This window comes from Diabrotica virgifera, chromosome 6, assembly GCF_917563875.1.
Source record: "Diabrotica virgifera virgifera chromosome 6, PGI_DIABVI_V3a".
NCBI classification, from domain to species: Eukaryota; Metazoa; Arthropoda; class Insecta; order Coleoptera; family Chrysomelidae; genus Diabrotica; species Diabrotica virgifera.
In genome coordinates this window covers 128,048,914-128,066,329 of record NC_065448.1, presented here as the reverse complement: position 1 = coordinate 128,066,329, position 17,416 = coordinate 128,048,914, and the positions used below count along the sequence as shown (strand labels likewise).

The 17,416-nt window shown below is 31.0% G+C and overlaps 1 protein-coding gene and 2 long non-coding RNA genes across 4 annotated transcripts; 1 reads left to right on the top strand and 2 right to left on the bottom strand.

Annotated features, from left to right (window-relative positions):
- Positions 1-3,836: 3,836 nt before the first annotated feature.
- LOC114334963 (proteasome assembly chaperone 4) lies at positions 3,837-14,417 on the bottom strand. Of its 2 annotated transcripts, none has more exons than XM_028285102.2 (2): positions 14,315-14,417; positions 3,837-4,190 (listed from the first exon to the last, which is right to left on the bottom strand). In XM_028285102.2, exons 1-2 carry the CDS (start codon positions 14,337-14,339, stop codon positions 3,883-3,885), a joined length of 333 nt encoding a protein of 110 aa, XP_028140903.1. In that variant the 5' UTR covers positions 14,340-14,417; the 3' UTR covers positions 3,837-3,882. The 2 variants fall into 2 exon arrangements, with proteins under 2 accessions (XP_028140903.1, XP_028140902.1); XM_028285101.2 differs by lacking the exon at positions 14,315-14,417 and adding an exon at positions 13,875-14,190.
- Positions 7,128-13,859, bottom strand: LOC126886005 (uncharacterized). Its single transcript, XR_007698539.1, has 3 exons — positions 9,032-13,859; positions 8,241-8,398; positions 7,128-7,298 (listed from the first exon to the last, which is right to left on the bottom strand). It is a non-coding gene; the product is annotated as an uncharacterized LOC126886005 (long non-coding RNA).
- On the top strand, positions 14,321-15,963 carry LOC126886006 (uncharacterized). Its single transcript, XR_007698540.1, has 2 exons — positions 14,321-14,624; positions 15,505-15,963. It is a non-coding gene; the product is annotated as an uncharacterized LOC126886006 (long non-coding RNA).
- The last annotated feature ends 1,453 nt before the right edge of the window (positions 15,964-17,416 follow it).

Here is a 17,416-nt window from a genome sequence, read left to right as displayed (position 1 = left end):
GCAGTGACGGTATTCGCCTTCGAGAGTGTCACTGCTGAAGGTACCGGATATCGTTTTCTAATATCCTCGTCAAATAGGATTCTGCTCTCATTAGAGCTGTATACAATTACTTCCCGACGGTCTCCTCATTTTTGACATTTTCCTATCTCCGTCAATTTTTCTTCCACTTTTTCCATATCGAATTTTACGCATTCTTAAATTTCTCTTCCACCTTTTCAATTTTCTGTATCTCCTCAGCAATCTGATTTTCCTCTTCCTGCATTTTCTCTAAATAAACCTTCATATCTTCATATTTGTCCATTCGGTTTTGAAGTTTCAAGAAATATTCTTTTTATTGTTTCATTATATTATCTCATTTTGTTTTACTATCTGTTCATTTTGTTGTTTTTCTTTTAAATTTTTTAAAGCTAATAAAAAATAAGGTGATTTCAAAATTATTTTGTGTTGGTCAACTAAAATAGCAATATAATATGTAGGTTCAAGAAACTTTAGTCATAGAATCCATTAAAATGCGTTTTCAAGGGGTTAAATATCAAACATTTTTCTGGACCCCGCCTTCCGCTGGGGGGTAAACCCCCAGACCCCCGGCAGGGGGCCCCTAGATCACCTTTGCCCCGGGGCCCCTAACATCGTAGTTACGGCCCTGAAGATGGGGCCCCTAACATATTGCCCCGTAAGCTTCATGCTGCGGAGGCCTCTGTTACGCCTCTGGATAATTGTATCCAAATACTAAACGTAGGTAAAGATGAAAGAGAAAACCCATTTCTAGATTTAAAAATATTGTTCTAAAATTCGACAAATTACAATTCTCAAATCTTTCAATAGTCACGTACAAAGCATTATAGTTTATTGTCGTCACCATAAAAGTTCGGGAGACCAGAAAGCATTAAGTTTCTAAATACGAGATGATTCACTGGCCGAATACACCTATTTAGAAATTTACGTTTTTAAATTTAAACACACAACGTAAATAATATAACAATAACAGATTTTTACACAATATCAGATGATAAGATGGGGCCCCTGATCGATTGCCCCCCCCCCCGCAACCTTAATGCTGCGAGGGCCTCTGTTACGCCCCTGGAGTTGAGTACAATAGTCTGCCCAAGCTTGTATGGCTTTCAATTTGAAGGTTCTTTTGCAGAGCGCATCTATTTTTTTACATTGATATAATTTAAAGTTATAATATTGCGCTTGTACGTTTTGTAGGCTTCCTTCCTTTGGGTAACTAACTGTTGACATTCCTCATTCCACCAAGGGGATGAGGAGCCTTTTTAGGAGAGAAGGGCTAAGTTTTTTAAGAGCTGTATCCGCCGAGGATGTAATTGAATTGGTGATAAAGTTAATCACTTCGTTAGTATTGTTGAAAAGCGGAATATCGGAGAGATCGTTATCAATTTTTGTTTGAAACAATGCCCAATCAACTTCTCGCATAGACCACTTATGAATGGGGGTAATATTAATATTATCAATTCTGAGTTGTAACACAAATGTGATAGCATAATGGTCAGAGCCATACGTATCTGCTTTAACAGACCAAGAGAATTGTGAGCTAAAGTTGGACGAAATGAGGGTAAGATCAACACATGATGGAGGAGAGCCAGGGGCAGAGACTCTGGTAGGTGATCCGTCATTTGCAATGATAAAGTTGTCGAAGTATTCTAAAGCTTCCATGAGTATGTTACCGCTATGATTCTATGATCCTTGTTTATAGAGCCGCAGGCTCCATGATGGGCGTTAAAGCCGCCACCAATAATAAAATTATGCGGAATTTGTTGAAAAAGGGAAACATAGTCGTTCCCTGTGACTGCAATGCTACCTGGACGATAAATACTAACCACAGATATTTTGGTGCCATTGACATCTATATCAATGCCACAAACTTCAATATTTTTATTAAATGTTTGGTTGAATACTATATTATTGTATTTAATATTATTAAAGATAATTATGCTAACACCTCCACCTCGTTTATTACGTCTATCTTTTCTAATAATATTAAATCCCTGTAAGGACATTTCATACTTGGTTTGTACCAAGTTCCCGAAATAAGAGCTATATCAAAGTGTTCTTCTGTAAAAAGTTGCGTAACAGAGTTTTTATTACAGTACGCTGATCTAGCGTTCCACTGAACAATTTTTAAACCGGCCATATCAGGTAAAGAAATGTTTAATCACGCTGTTAATTATATTTTCTACATCTTGTATAGAGGGAACTGAACTATTAATCGTAGGGTTTCGAGCAGGAATGTCTAAAAATAAATTATTGATTGAATCCTTCAAAGTAGTAGCGAATTCATTTTTAAGATATTCATCGTTATTTTTAGATACATTTTTATTATAGTTCCCGAACTGGAATACGGGGCTAGCACAAAAGCTAAATTCGCTTGGAGCGGTAATAAGAGTAGAAGACGATGGGTGTATTTTTCGTTTTTTTCTAGTAGAAGCTGCAGTATTTGAAATATTTGCAATGGGAGGCAAATGTTTTGATGAGCTCTGAGCAATATTGGAACAGGTATTTGGCCTGGAAACTAATGAAGGGAATTCAGTAGTGGATGACAGTAACGGAGCAAATCTGTTTTTTTTTAACAATACTAGTGTAGGAAGGATTGTCAATAAGTTTTTCGGCCTCTTTGAAAGAAATATAATTGTGTGCCATTGCTTCCTTGGTTCGTTTTTGTTTTTTGTATTCTGAACAATATCGATTTGTCGAATTGTGTGAATTAGAGTTACAAAATATGCAGAAATTATCACATTGAGTGCATTCGTTATCATTTTCTTTGCCTCAGTTTCGGCATTTCCTTTTTCCCTTACATTGAGATGCAGAGTGGCCGTAACGAAGACAATTGCAACACTGCATAACATGATGACCATATGTGTCTACGGGACATCTGACTTAATTTATATAAATAAATTGGGGAATTTTATTACCTGCAAATGTGACAACTATCATTTGACGTGGGATTTTCTCAATCACTCAGTCTTTTGCTACTTTTCGAAACATTCTCTGAACTTTACTAACAGAACACTCTGATTTTATAACTTTAACAAGGTCATTTTCTGTTAGATATATGTCAACCGATCTTACAATACCTTTTTTTTCTGTTAAATGTGAGGGGATATAAGCTATCAATTTATTGTCTTTAAATACCGAATTTTCCACTAATTTGTTTGCAACTAACCCTGAATTAACTTCAATTTTAAGTATATTACGACCAACGCTACTAATTTCTAAGATAGATTTTTCGTATTCCGAAAGTGCTAACAGTTTTTCACCAAGTCTCATTGGATGCAATCTTCCCACATTCAAAAATTCATGTTCCACAAAAATTAAGAACGAACCTGTATCTCTTGACGTAAATCGATTAGTAATGGAAATATCGCGTTTGAAAGACTGGTTTGGCTGGTCTAAATTATTTGCTGTTGTTGTTAATGAGTTTTTATTGTTATCGTTATCTGCTGGAAAAACTTGATTTTTGTCCCCTGTTGCAATATTATTCTTATCAGCTTCTGTAAATCCGTGAAAACCATCTTGATTAATATTTACGTTTGACTCGTCTAGGTCCATGCCATCCAGAACCCTGATATCCTCGATTCTTATATTTGAAGAACGTGGCGGCTTGCCGCCGCCAGGGGAACTTCCCAACATCCGTCCTAGACATAAGTCGGATCTTTAAGTACAATTTTGACAAATTAAGGAATAAATCGACTTACTTGTAGAAATCCAAATAGTTTAACCAAATAAATGAGTAAAAGGTAAACAAACCGTCTATTTTTTGCAGCAATTAGTGAATCGACTTTTAAATCAAACACGTCTAATCAATAAGAGACTTGAGAGACGACTGAATTTTTATTCATACAAATTAAATAAATTACATTTACATTAAAACATATCTGGAGAACTCTTAATTTTTTCATAGATTTGTTTTTCCAAAAGTGGCATTAACAATCTATCTTGCCTTACATTCCAACTTAAAAAAACTACCTTATTCAACTTTTTACATAACTTAGAAGTTGTATTCTTTGAAAAATCTTCATTGAAGTCACCCACTAGAACAGTACTAATTGGTTCACTACTGTAGCGATCCTTCATGGCTAATGCTAAATTATTAAACTCTGGTGTATCATTTTCGTTTACATATATAACAATAGAATCCTTCATTTTAATTACCTGGCATGTAATTTTTCTTTCTACAAATATAAAAAATAAAATCAGTTGAATGGAATAGAAAGGAAATGGAAAAATTAGGTGATTAGATGCTTAAAAAAGATTGTAACATTGAAAATATACTGTTGGTCTCAAATCAAAATAGTATCTATTACAAATAGCCAAAAATGTAAAAGAAGCCAGCTATGGAACTGACCATAGATTTTTTTGGTAAAACATCACATACTACATATTATGGTTCTTTTCATGAGCATTTTTCAGTGCGTCACAGTTTTTATGAGCATTTTTCAGTGCGTCACAGTTTTTCGATTTCTCTCTAACGCATTAAATTGTATGTGACAGTACAAAACGCACGTCTCTGATTACATTTCGTCGATGACATTTATAACATTTAATCTAGTTGTCAATAGATGGCGCTAATAATATAATATTAAATAATATTATGTTATTCTATATAAAAAAAAAATTAATCTGTACAATTTATAAGACTATACAAATCAAAGAAAATACCAATTTATAAATGCAATAAACACAATTGATTTGATTTTATACCAAATTTCAAATAAAATGTGACAACTGTCAGATTTAACTAAAATGTCATGTTAGAATAAATGTCATAAATGTGTATTTATCACGGACTAACCTTTTTTTCTATCATTTGTGACGCACTGAAAAATGCTCATGAAAAGAACCATACTTCCACCACTTTTAAACAAAACAATTTAATCTCTCTAGAGAGATGAAGGATTTTAGTAATATCAAAGCTTAGATTAACAACAACTTTAAAAAACATATATAGTCCAGTGACCACTGTACAAAAAATATGGTATAACCTTTGATTTACATCAATATGTATAGATTTTGATGAAATTTTGGAATTAAGCTTTATTTATCCTTAACTTGAAAATCTACCCTATGCCGAAGTGTGCTGCTTTTACCATGAGGGTGGAATCCACTCCAACTCCAACAAAAATATATTCTAAGTAAAAAAGTTCCAGAGTTTTTTCATATTCTATATAGAAAATTCAGTTTTATCATTGATTTGATTAAATACCCGATTCGTCGGGTATTCAATCAACAGTTTTATATAGCACATTTTACGTTTCGTCACTAGTTTTGCATTTATTTTGAAAAAAAGAGTTGGTATTTTTAAAAAGGGCAAAAATATTTTTTCACCATATCCATAACTTTTTTCAAAATTAATTATTTTAAATCGTTTAAACCTGTGGATCACACTCTGCTGATGCTTAAATAAACTGAATTTAAAATTTCATCTAGTGTAACAATAGGAATTGACCTTATTTTTATCATAACGTTCTTAGTTCATATGCTAGGGAGTTTAACAAAGTATCATTTTAATGCTTTTTTAAGTACTTCAAAGAGTAAATTATTGCACATTTTTCCAGTAAAATTGACCTTTTCCTGTTAAGTATTATATGTTGAGTTTTTAAAATTATTTGTTAAAGAAATTGTCACATTCAGTCTCAATGAATTATAACAAGATTTGTATTATGCTTACACCAAAAATAAAAAGTAATATTTTTCAACGGTGTAATCAGGACTCAAGATAATTCTTGTAGGGTCTCTAGGGGTTATGAAATAGTAATAATGTTATGTGTAGAGCTCAAAGTACATCACAATGGGGGGTTACAACCCCCAAACCCCCCTGGTTACGCCACTGATCTTTTTGGTTTTTTTATGAACAAGATTTTATCAATCAACAGTTTTTTTCGATAAAATGTAAAGTTTACGATTTATTCTTGAAAAAAATTATAAAAACATAAACATTGAAATTTTCAATCACAAATAAGTCTAAAAGTATTGATTTTTCGAAAAAAAAACTCGGAAAAACTAGATCAGTTTTTGCTTTGCCTATTCATTCTGGAGGTTATTTTGCAATATAAATGTTCCAACTAAGTAGGGTGGATTCGACCCCCAAGGTAAAACCACACTTCGGCATAGGGTAAATTTTGATAGTTAAAGTACTCCCTACTTACTGTTAACACTTCAAGAAAATAGATGCATGCAGTGGCGGCTGGTGGGGTAAAATTTTGGGTAGGCCACGGCAGAAAATTACAAATAACTATGTATAATACATAATATGCAAATAAAAATTTATTTTTATGTATAAAATACTTAGAAGGTAACTGTAACAGATTTACATTTAATTATAATTTTTAAAACTAAATAAAATTATGAACTAAAATATACAAATAGTTTGCATATTTTATTATTTATAGAGCAGGTTTATTCTTCTCTCTTTGCTTTGTGCAAATTTGTCAGTTACAATTCGATAATTATGTTACAACCCTAATAACACAAAACATTCCATGAATGTTCCTAGAATGTACACACAGGACATTGAAAACATTCCTGGAATGTCCCCAAATGCACACGAATGTCCCTGGAAAGTACCAGGAAAGTGCTGTGTCAGCATTTTAAATATTCTTAGAATGTTCTGTTGGAACATTCCATGAATGTCTACGAATGTTCTTTGGACATTCACAGTCTATTTTTTAGACTGAATGTCTTGTTGGAACATTCCATGAATGTTCTTTGGACATTCACAGTATATTTTTAGAGTGAATGTCTTGTTAGAACATTCCATGAATGTCTACGAACGTTCTTTGAACATTCACAGTATATTTTTTAGACATTCACTGAAATATATCGTCAGTAATGTGACAATACCTCCTATATGTTTTTTCATGAGGTTTGCAGGAGACGAAAAACATTTTTTAAGGTCACTTTCTGGTTTCGTACGTATTCTGACTTTTTTTGTAGTAAATAGATAGTTGAATTTACTGCAAAACAAGTCAAAAAATATATGAAAACAGGAGGTGGCCGAAACAAGTTTTTAGTCTATCTTACAAATCTCTTGAAAAAAACAGATAGGAGGTACTGTCACATCACTGACGATATATGGCCATACCAAATAATACATCCTTGATAAATATAAACATTTTTATTGCAAAAAATCTTTACATACATTTTTTAATGTAATTTGCTGACATTCCTAAATATTATAAAAAAATGTGTCACATTTGCTTTGTAAACCTTTCTTTTGCTTTTCGTAGCCACATATTCCGTTTCCTTTCTGGTTTTTTGTAGACCACTTCTCTCAGCTGATTCTAAAAGAAAATAAAATAAAAGGTAATTTTTCTATCCTTTACAATTAACAATCAGAAGAAATATTATTTACAGGTAATAATATGCATAAATAATAATAATAAAAAAATAAATATTAAATAATATTTAAATAAATAATAAATAATATTTAATAAATAAAATAATAATAATGAACATTTTGTATTTTGACAACGACATCCGATGTGGAAGTAGAAACCTTAATAAAATTATTTTTTCAAGTAAATTGTGGCTTATTTCCCCATTAGAATAATTAATTACAAAAAAGCCACAAAGAAATAGATTTTTCACAAACAAATAAGTATTTAGTATTCATTATATTTATTGTTTTTATTATTTACTTTAATGTCCTACTGGTACATTATTTGACAAATAATGACATTTCGAAGTCTATTAAGTACGATATAACGCCCTTGGGCATTAAATTTAAATAACGACTTAGATACTGTCAAGTTGACAAATATCAACCTAAGTAAAACTATGGTTACCACAATTACGTTACTACTGTTACTGGTAAATGTACTTATTTAAAAACTAATCAATTCAAAATTCATTCAAATTTTTCGCATATAAAGAATAATTTAGTCGGGCATTAAACGTTGAAGGCACCACAGGTATTATAATAATAATGCTTTCGGTCAACGTATATCCCTATAATACCCTTGGTACCTTAATAACTGTGACATAAGATTATACCTTAATTCTTGTTTTCGATTTCTGATGTTTTTATTTATTTACATTGAATATTAATCTGTTTTGTTGTATAATCTACTTCGCAATAATTATGTGATATATTTGACTTAAAATGAATTCAAAAATTTTTTGTAGTTGGGCAACAATGTCAACTTAGATCTCCGATGTAGATAATGAATTACAACAGTATCTATATTGTACGGACTGTATTATTAATTAGGTTATGCATATACCTGTGTGACATAAGCTATTGGAACAGCACAGTCTCTCAAACGAACAGATGAAAGTGAAGTTCTGTCAATATCTTTTTCTAAAAAGTGTTTTGAACATACTCCTCTATTAACAAATCTGATCTATACTTCATGTCTTCTTCGCAGGATCTTCTGGAAAGCTAAAAATACAAAATATATGCATTACTAAGCATTAACAAATTTTAGTTTTAAATAAAAAATATGATTAATGAACTCACAAAATTATTATAAAACAGCTTAGAAATTGTTTATTAGTATAGTCGGTTCCCCAAACTCAGACACAACTGGCTAGTGATTTTAGTAGGTAATTTTTTTTTGTTTTTGGCCAATTTTGCCAAAATTACAGTAATTAGTACTGAGACTGAGTTTAGCAAATCGACTATAATATTCTGTGTATTCATTAGTTGGTACTGCATATTATAGTGTGTGGTCTACCATCCTATTTATAAACGCATACACTAGCAAAAACGCAAAAAGAATTATTTTAGTTTTACAAATCCTTTTGTTATTACCTATCTCTATTTACTATTTTAGTTAGGAATAAGCGAAGTTTGTGGCTTATTCACAATTATTATTAAAATAATAAATGGATATGACCAATTATTAACTTATAAAATAAAATAATAATTCTTCTGATTTATGCCTTTTATTCACTTTGTTATATCTACGTTACTTAAAAGATTTTTTATGAATAGTATTATTAGGGTATTAATAGTATTAATTTATTTTCTGAAATACAGGGCATGCTTTCGTTTACATATTTGCATACTAACCTTTTAATAGGGCTTTTCATTCACAGTCATTTGTTTTGAGCTTCTGTCATAATTGAAACGTTATTCCTGCAGATTTTTTTATCTACATTTGTTTCTGCTACTCCAACTGCGTTAAAAACAGGACACCATTTTATGCACTATGTTAATAATACTATTAAAGCTATTATAAAAGTATCCGAATTAAAAAAATATTCTTAAAAAGCACAAATAATACAAACAACTAAAAACAATCCACGGCAAGGCAAGGTCGCCAAGATGAAGATGCCAAGATGGCCGAAGCGAGGTCGTTGGTTGGTCGTTTTTAGTCACGTGATGCCCTCTCAAGCGCCATGCACAAAAATATATGCACGGCGAATTTGAAAATGAACGCAAAAGAAATAAATATAAATGCCTCTCTTGGGTTTTGCATAAGTTATAAGTATTTTTTTTATTAACAAAATCGCATTCCAAATTGAATATTCGCGAACAATAATTTTTATTACATTTGTATGTTTATAATCTTGGGAAACTCTTTAAATTTGACATATTATTGCACTGTAGGCCTAAAATGTCACTTAGTTTGTCTGGTATGTTATAAGTAATGTTGTATCTCTTACACGTATGTATTATTTCGCAACTTAAAATATAGGAACATTAGTAGTATGTTCACAGAATGTCTTATGGTAACATTCCAGGAATAATTTAAACAGATGTTCACCGAATGTTCCCTAAATGTCCAGGACATTCAAATATTGATAGAACTTTGGTAGTACATTCCTGGAATGTTGTGTGTTGTTAGGGAAGTGGCAACGAGGCTTGGCGAAGGCCCGTTTCAATCGGGCCTATGCACCAAGCATAACACTGCAATATAAAAATCATTCTCCGGCAAGCTGCTTAACTTCAAATGCTTTTTGTACGGAGATCCTATGTGAGCGAGGTCGGCCACGTCCGAGCGGGCCCATTAATGATATTTAAAATGCCTGAATACAATTCGATACTTTCTGTGATAATATAACAAAGTTGTCTTAACGGACGCTGATGTATTGAGTGATTTAGTACATTTAAAAGTTATTTACATGCTTTAATATAATTTTTAAATATTTATATCTTTTTCAATTTTAAACCTCTTAAAATTATTGGGTAGGCCCGGCCTATCCTGCCTACCCCCAAAAGCTGCCACTGGATGCATGTTGCCTGAATTTGGAGTTAAAAGATTGGTATACTGCAGTAATATCAATGTAAAGTTTATAGAATAGAATAGAAATATGCTTTATTGTAACTCAAAATTGTACAATTTTATGGACAAAGCTTAGAGAGAGTCAGAAAATAACAGTAACATAACAATTACAATTTACGGAAATTACATAAATCGTCAATATTACAGAATGAAAGATAATGAAATAAAACAAAACAATAAAAACAATATATAGCAAAATTTAAATAAATTGCAAGAAATAATGTTAGGAACTAATAAGTTCCTAAGTAACTAATAGGTTGTTTAAGCTGCTGTATATGCTGAATATCAGTAGAATATGGTCTATCAGGTAGATAGGATTTTGTCATTTTACGGAACTTGGGGAAAGATGTTGCAGATTTAAGTTGTAAAAGGAGCTGGTTGTATTTTTTGCAGAATATAATACAGATTTTTTTACTAACTTATCAAAGGTTGAATTTCTGGTGGAGTAGTCATGATTGGGTCTTACTGGAAAAACATGTAAGGGACCGTTCAAGTATTACGTAACGCAGGAGGGCGGGGGGGGGGGGGGGAAATCTTCAAAAATTGCGTTACGCAATAGTTAAACGCCCATTAGAGTGCGTTATGTAGGGGGGAGGGGGGGGTCAAAAATCTTCAAAAATCGCGTTACGTAATACTTGAACGCTCCCTAAGGTGTTTACGAATTAAGCAAACAGAATCTAAAATATATAAAGAGGGAAGTGTTAAAATTCCGTGATCTTTGAAGTAGCTTCTGTAATGTGTTGTTCTTCTACCGCCAAACAGATACTGTATTGCTCTTTTTTGTAATTTAAAAATAACATTGGATTGGGCAGCTGTACTAGAACCCCAAAAAGAAAGACCATGTCGAAGATGAGACTCAAACAAAGGAAAATTGTTATTTTGGAAGATGCTAGATTGATTTCCTTCGAAACAGATCTTATTGTATAGCAAGATGAGGCTAATTTCTTACTTAACAAATCGATATGAAGGGACTATTTAAGGTTGCTATCTAAAAAAATACCAAGAAATTTTACAGAATCAATGGTAGTGATCTGGCTGTTATTAACCTGGCATTGGTCGCTAGGTGGCTTTAACGTGAGTGGTCGCATGTGAGATTTTATTTATTTATTTTAGGGATATACCATTTTTACAAAAGTAAATGTCAACCTTTACAAAGCATAGGTTGCGTTAAAAAATACAAACCAAAATTAAAATTAAACAAAATTCAATTAAATCAGTCTCCTAAATCAGATTTTGTCTCACATACAGTCCATCTAATTTACTTACCGTTGCACGTCATTATCTACGCCAGAGATCTAAGTTGACATAGTTGCCAAAGTATAAAAAAAATCCTGAATTAATTTTTAATCAAATAGATCACACAATTATTGTAAACGTGGATTATACAACAAAACAAATTAATATTCAATGTAAATAAGTAAAAACTTAAGAAATAGAGAACAATAATTAAGTTATAATCTTTTAAGATTTGCAGTGCAAGCGTTTTTGCACTGCGTTGTTAATAATTAAAAAACGGCTCCGAACTCTTGGCATGATGCCGGTAGGTTTCTTTGTATATCTATGTCTACAATAACAACTAAAAAAGTTGTCAGATACCTCGATTATTTTAAGTCGTGATAAAATTAGGTGAAATTTATATTTTTATAGTACCTAGAGAATGTTTTTATAATAAAGTAAATAATTAAAACAGTAAATATAATAAAACAGATACTTATAGTAAAGAATATAAACAAATATGAAGTGTCATCACCGCAACTGTCAAATAAATGTTACCAATTTATTCTAAAATGTCACCTTCGTTCGATTACAGTTACAGTGTGATTCGAGTAAATGTGCTTCATAAAAACGCTTTTTAATCCATTTATACAAATTAAATGAAACATATTATTGTGTATTTCTTTAGGTTAACACTCGGGTTAACATTAATAGAATTCTTCAAATATTATTTCTAGGCGTATATAATAAAATATGTCTAGTGGCTGTAATTCCAGTGTATTCGGCAACGTGATTCTAAAAAAGAACACACCTACCGCCTAAATATTTCGTGTTGGTATCATGCGACGTCACAGGCTATGACGCGGATGACGTGCAACGGTTAGTAAATTAGATGAAGTATATAGTATATACAACTTTTGTCTTTTTTTACGAAATAAAATTTTCAAAATAGGTTTTAAACGTAATAAAGTTATTATTAGCTTATCACAATGTGACTGTTGATGTGCTTTTACACTTTAATCTAAAAATGTAGAAATATTGTTAATTTTAATATTTCAATACAAATTTCAAATTTGTACTATGTGATACCTTTATTTTATTGTCCTGTAATAGGGCAACTTCTAAAATTAACTATTACAAAATAAAATAATGCTACAATATACAATATACAATTAATATATTAATAATATTATATGCGGTGGTCGTGCGATGTGAGAATATCTTACATGAAGCGTACTGACTTAACAATCGGGTCATACTAAGTCAACTGAACCACCATCTGAGCAGACGAGTCTATTCGATTGTAGAGGAAGGTAATTAGGAGACTAGAAGGATCTACAATATGTGTAATTTACCAGGGAAAAAGTTGTGTGCAATATTCTGAAACTGTGAGAGAAAATCTCATATAGCAACCAAGGCCTGGTTAAGAAGCAAGGGTTGAAGAGCTCCTTTGTAGGATAATGCTACTGTCTGATCCACATTACAATAGAGTAAATTATAGTTTATCTTTATGATCGAGAGAGTATTATAGCATAATTTTAACATATTGCTTGCAGATGTCTGATCCTAAGACTTATACTCTTATACTGAATATACTCTTATATAAGACTTATACTCTGAATCAATGGCATTATATGCGTGCAATCTGCACATTGGTGAAGGCATCATGTGGCTCACATGTATGCCATCCACACGGAACGTGTTAACTGGTACCTCCGATTCTATAATACTCTCTCTATCATAAAGATAGACTTTAGAGTCAGATAAGGTTTTTAATGTAAGTAAGTAGATCAGAAGTTGTAGTTGGATGGCGTTATGCATAACTCGACCAAGCGCCATTTCTTTAATATCGAGATAACAGCGGATTCTGGTGACACATAGCTAAAACTATCTTGGAAAAAATCCCTGTTATTGTCACGTTAACGGTTACTACGAAAAACAAAATTAAACTAAGCGACATTAATCCACTTACCATTAAGTGACCATTAAGCAACCAAGAAACGAAAAACTTTGAAGCCGTTTATCTCAAAACTATGTTTTGGCGCTTGGTCGAGTTATGCATACCGCCATCCAGTTGCTCCAAGAGATACTGTATCATTTAAAAAAAAAACTATTTGAAACAAGGAGATGAAATAAAGTGCTCTATGAGGTTGGTGATAAAGTGACTGAAAACAAAACAGAATCCTTGAGTCTCCAGAAGATTTTTCTGTATAAATAAGGACAACTTAAATGTAGGAATAACGTTTTGAAGAGGTTAAATATCCATTAAAATAAGCATACACCCCACTACACAAAATTATTATTCCGTTAATAATCTTGCATGGTTGATGAGAATAATAATTACAAATAAAAAATACTACAATGGCAAAAAGACACTGTTTAAAACTACTGTTTTATGAATATATACTCTACCTAAAACATCCAGTTGAAAAATATTTGTATGTAGTTTGGAGGGTACATATTCTATATGTTTTTCGCTTGATGTTTTAGTCATTTTACAAACTCCAAAATTAAATTAGGTACTCCAAATTAAAAAGTATCATTCATAAGTAAATTCAAAATAAATATAACCTAAATTAAATTCTTCTTTTTTTGTAGAGGTAGAGGTTGTCAGATTTCAGGTGTACAAAATAATTTTAGAAATAAGTGAACTGTTCAGAACAGAAATACGAAATACAGTAGGAAAAATGAAAGAATACCCATGAACGAACATATAAAACACGCTGTATTTTCCTGTCACCGTGTCACAGTCACACAAAAAATTGGCCGTACTGGGCAGTTTTCTTTGCGACACGGTGACAGGAAAATACAGCTATTTCGTTCATGGGTATTGGGATAAACCGTAATCGTACCCCTTCCTAACTGCCAAAGTGTCATGGCCGCCGTCGGGACCTATTGTGCTGACATTTACAATGTTTACATATAGAAAAGTTTGTTTTTTTCTGCTTATAATGCCGTTTTCTAAAGATATTAGTGAACAAAATCGATTTGCTAACAATATTTAATATATTTTAAATGTGCTAAAATTGGATTCAACAGCAAAAGTCGCATAAATAACATATAAATGACGAATTTGTTTACCTATTACAAATGGGGTTATGTGGTTGTAACTGTTTATTTTGGGAATAAAATGAAAATGATCAATTAAACGACTGGAAAACTGTAAGTATTACAATTAAAACATGTTTATCCTATCACAAGAGTTCACTTCATTTTAATAAAGCTAATTATTATTATACAATAGACATTTATAAACTGCCATGTACTTTTAAGGTTACTTTTGATCTGTTTTCAAAGCTTATGATTAAATGTTACCTCTTTATTAATTAGATTTGCCAACAAAAGATGCATGATTAAGGCCAAATGCAATTCCTTTGCTAAAGTCATAAAAAAAGTACAAATACAGTTAAAAAAATTATTTTAAAAAGGTCTCTCAAAAGACATGAAAATTATACAACAACTCAAAAAACTAGAGAATGTAAAGAAAGCCAGGTTATTGGAAATGGAATTCCTGTTTAATTGAAAGCCAGTAAACTATCCAAGACTTTTCAGAATCAAATGTGTCAACTTGTAAAACGATTCTTCTGACATTTTTAGTAAAAACCAGATTATCCTCAAGAAAAATTCTGTTTTAAGTGAAACTCAAAGTCATATATATAAATATAATTTTGTGAATGTGTCATCTTTGAATGAAACAAATTTTTTACCTAAACAAATAAATGTTTGGATCTAATTAAAAACAATGCTGAATCAAGTACAGTAGAAATACAATCCTTTGAACTTCTAAATGTGATTGTTAAAAGTGTCGAGATAGCTACTGCATAGGGATTCGAAAGGGATAGACTTGTTATGAACGCACTTGATCATGTACTTCTTACTGTTATAAAGTTGAAACAAAACTTATTTTATGCTTTCTTATCAGTCACTTTTAATTGTGTATCAACTTTACGTGGTACATCGTGCAAAAATTGCTAAAATGCAAACATTATATTTATTTTCTGTGTTACATTGGATACTATGATTGAATGTCTTCCTCTTTTAGATAGTGAAGTGAAGAACATCTTGAAGTTCCAATGATGTTTCAAGATGAGATAAATCGAAATAATGGTTGTATGTTAGAAGGACAGAGAATACGAAGAAATGTTATTGCTGCATACTTAGTGTAGTGAAATACAAACTTCAAACATTATAATATATTTTTTTATTTCAAACATTTCATATGATTATGAAAGAACATCTTCCTCTTTAAAACAATGAAGAAGTGAAGAACATGATAAAGTTCCAACGAAAATGATTCCAGATGAGGAAAATCGAAATAATGGTTGTATGTTACGTGTATAGAGAATACGAAGAAATGTTATTGCTGCAAACTTAGTGTAGTGAATTAAAAACTTATTGTCAAATACAAATCAATTTATTTCATACTTTTATAATATATAGTGGTACAATTTTATATGTGTTCAAATAAAAATATTAATAAATAAAATACAATAAACACAAATCATGCATATCTTACAATGAATTACAAAATCAAAAATTAATTACAAAAATATCAAAATAAATCTAAAATATTAAAAAGTAACCCATAATTTTTATAGTACCTACATACTTTGGTTGGTACTCTAATAATTTGGAAATCCATTAAAGTTTGTAGATGGAAATTGCAGGTATCTAAAAAATATATAAAGTAACTCAACAATCTCTTTTCAATTAGGGTTGCAGTTGATAAAGATGAATGACCCTTGCTCAGGAAATCAAATGTATCTAAAAAAAATTAAGTAACAGCTTTCTAACAAAACAATCTTAGCACTAAACGGAAACAAAGATACTGGTAAGTATTAAAACATTTTTTGAAAAATCTTTCTGAAAGTGAAAATAAAGACTACTCTCTATGGGAACAACTAAAAGTGGGTATGCTTTACAAAAAAATGTATCCAGAACAAACTTCTTCTCTATAAGGCAATACTACTACAAGTCTGGATGTACAGGATTTAATTCTGGGGAACTGCCAGTAACACATAATATGCAAAGACTACAAAGATTCCAATCCAAAGTCTTTCATGATGTCCGATTTTTTTAGTACCACTACCAAATATCACGCTAAACTTAAAATTCTTACAATGAAGATAGCTAAAGCTTGAGTACACATAGATAGATCCAACCAAATAAATAAAAACAATTAATGTATGTAAAATGTATGTTAGTCTTCTTCCACTTGCAGAAGATATTTTCAGTTGTTTGTGCCACTGTGAACTTAAGATCTCTAATATTCACCGATGATAAATTTATGAAAACTGATTTTAAATATTAAAAACTTTCAGAGATATTTCAATTTTCGAAACATCTTATAAAAGAGTGAAAAATATTCAGAGACACCTTACAGCCATAAACCAGTAAAACTAAAATATTTAATGTTTTTGTATAAATTAATATTAATATTTATGAACTTTTTAAATATATCTTTAAAAATTTTATGATAAATAAAATGTTTTTGAGTAAAGGCAATATTTTTTTTGTATGGTAATAGAAAAGATTAATATTTGAAATCATATACAGCATCACATTTTATAAACTATAATCTTTTTATTATAAAAATAGTAATACAGTGTGTCTACGGATGGGGTGCCCAAGAGGAAAAACTTTTTTATTTTCAATTTTAGCGAAAAATGTCATTCTTGATAAAAACTTTTGCTTGTTCTAAAACCCCATAAAATGAACTAAAATTCAAGTTTTTCAAATCCTGCTTATTTTTATAGCCAATTTTATGTAAATCCCTATAAATTTTTGCACTAAGTTCGAAATTGTAACAATAATAACTTGGGAGAACAACCCTTTCACTTCTCTGGATTACGAAGCCAGACTTTGTCGTTCTCCTTGAATCATCCAATTATTTATTAATTAAATAATTATTAATACAACAATTTTAATAATGAAATTTATCACAAGATAAATTC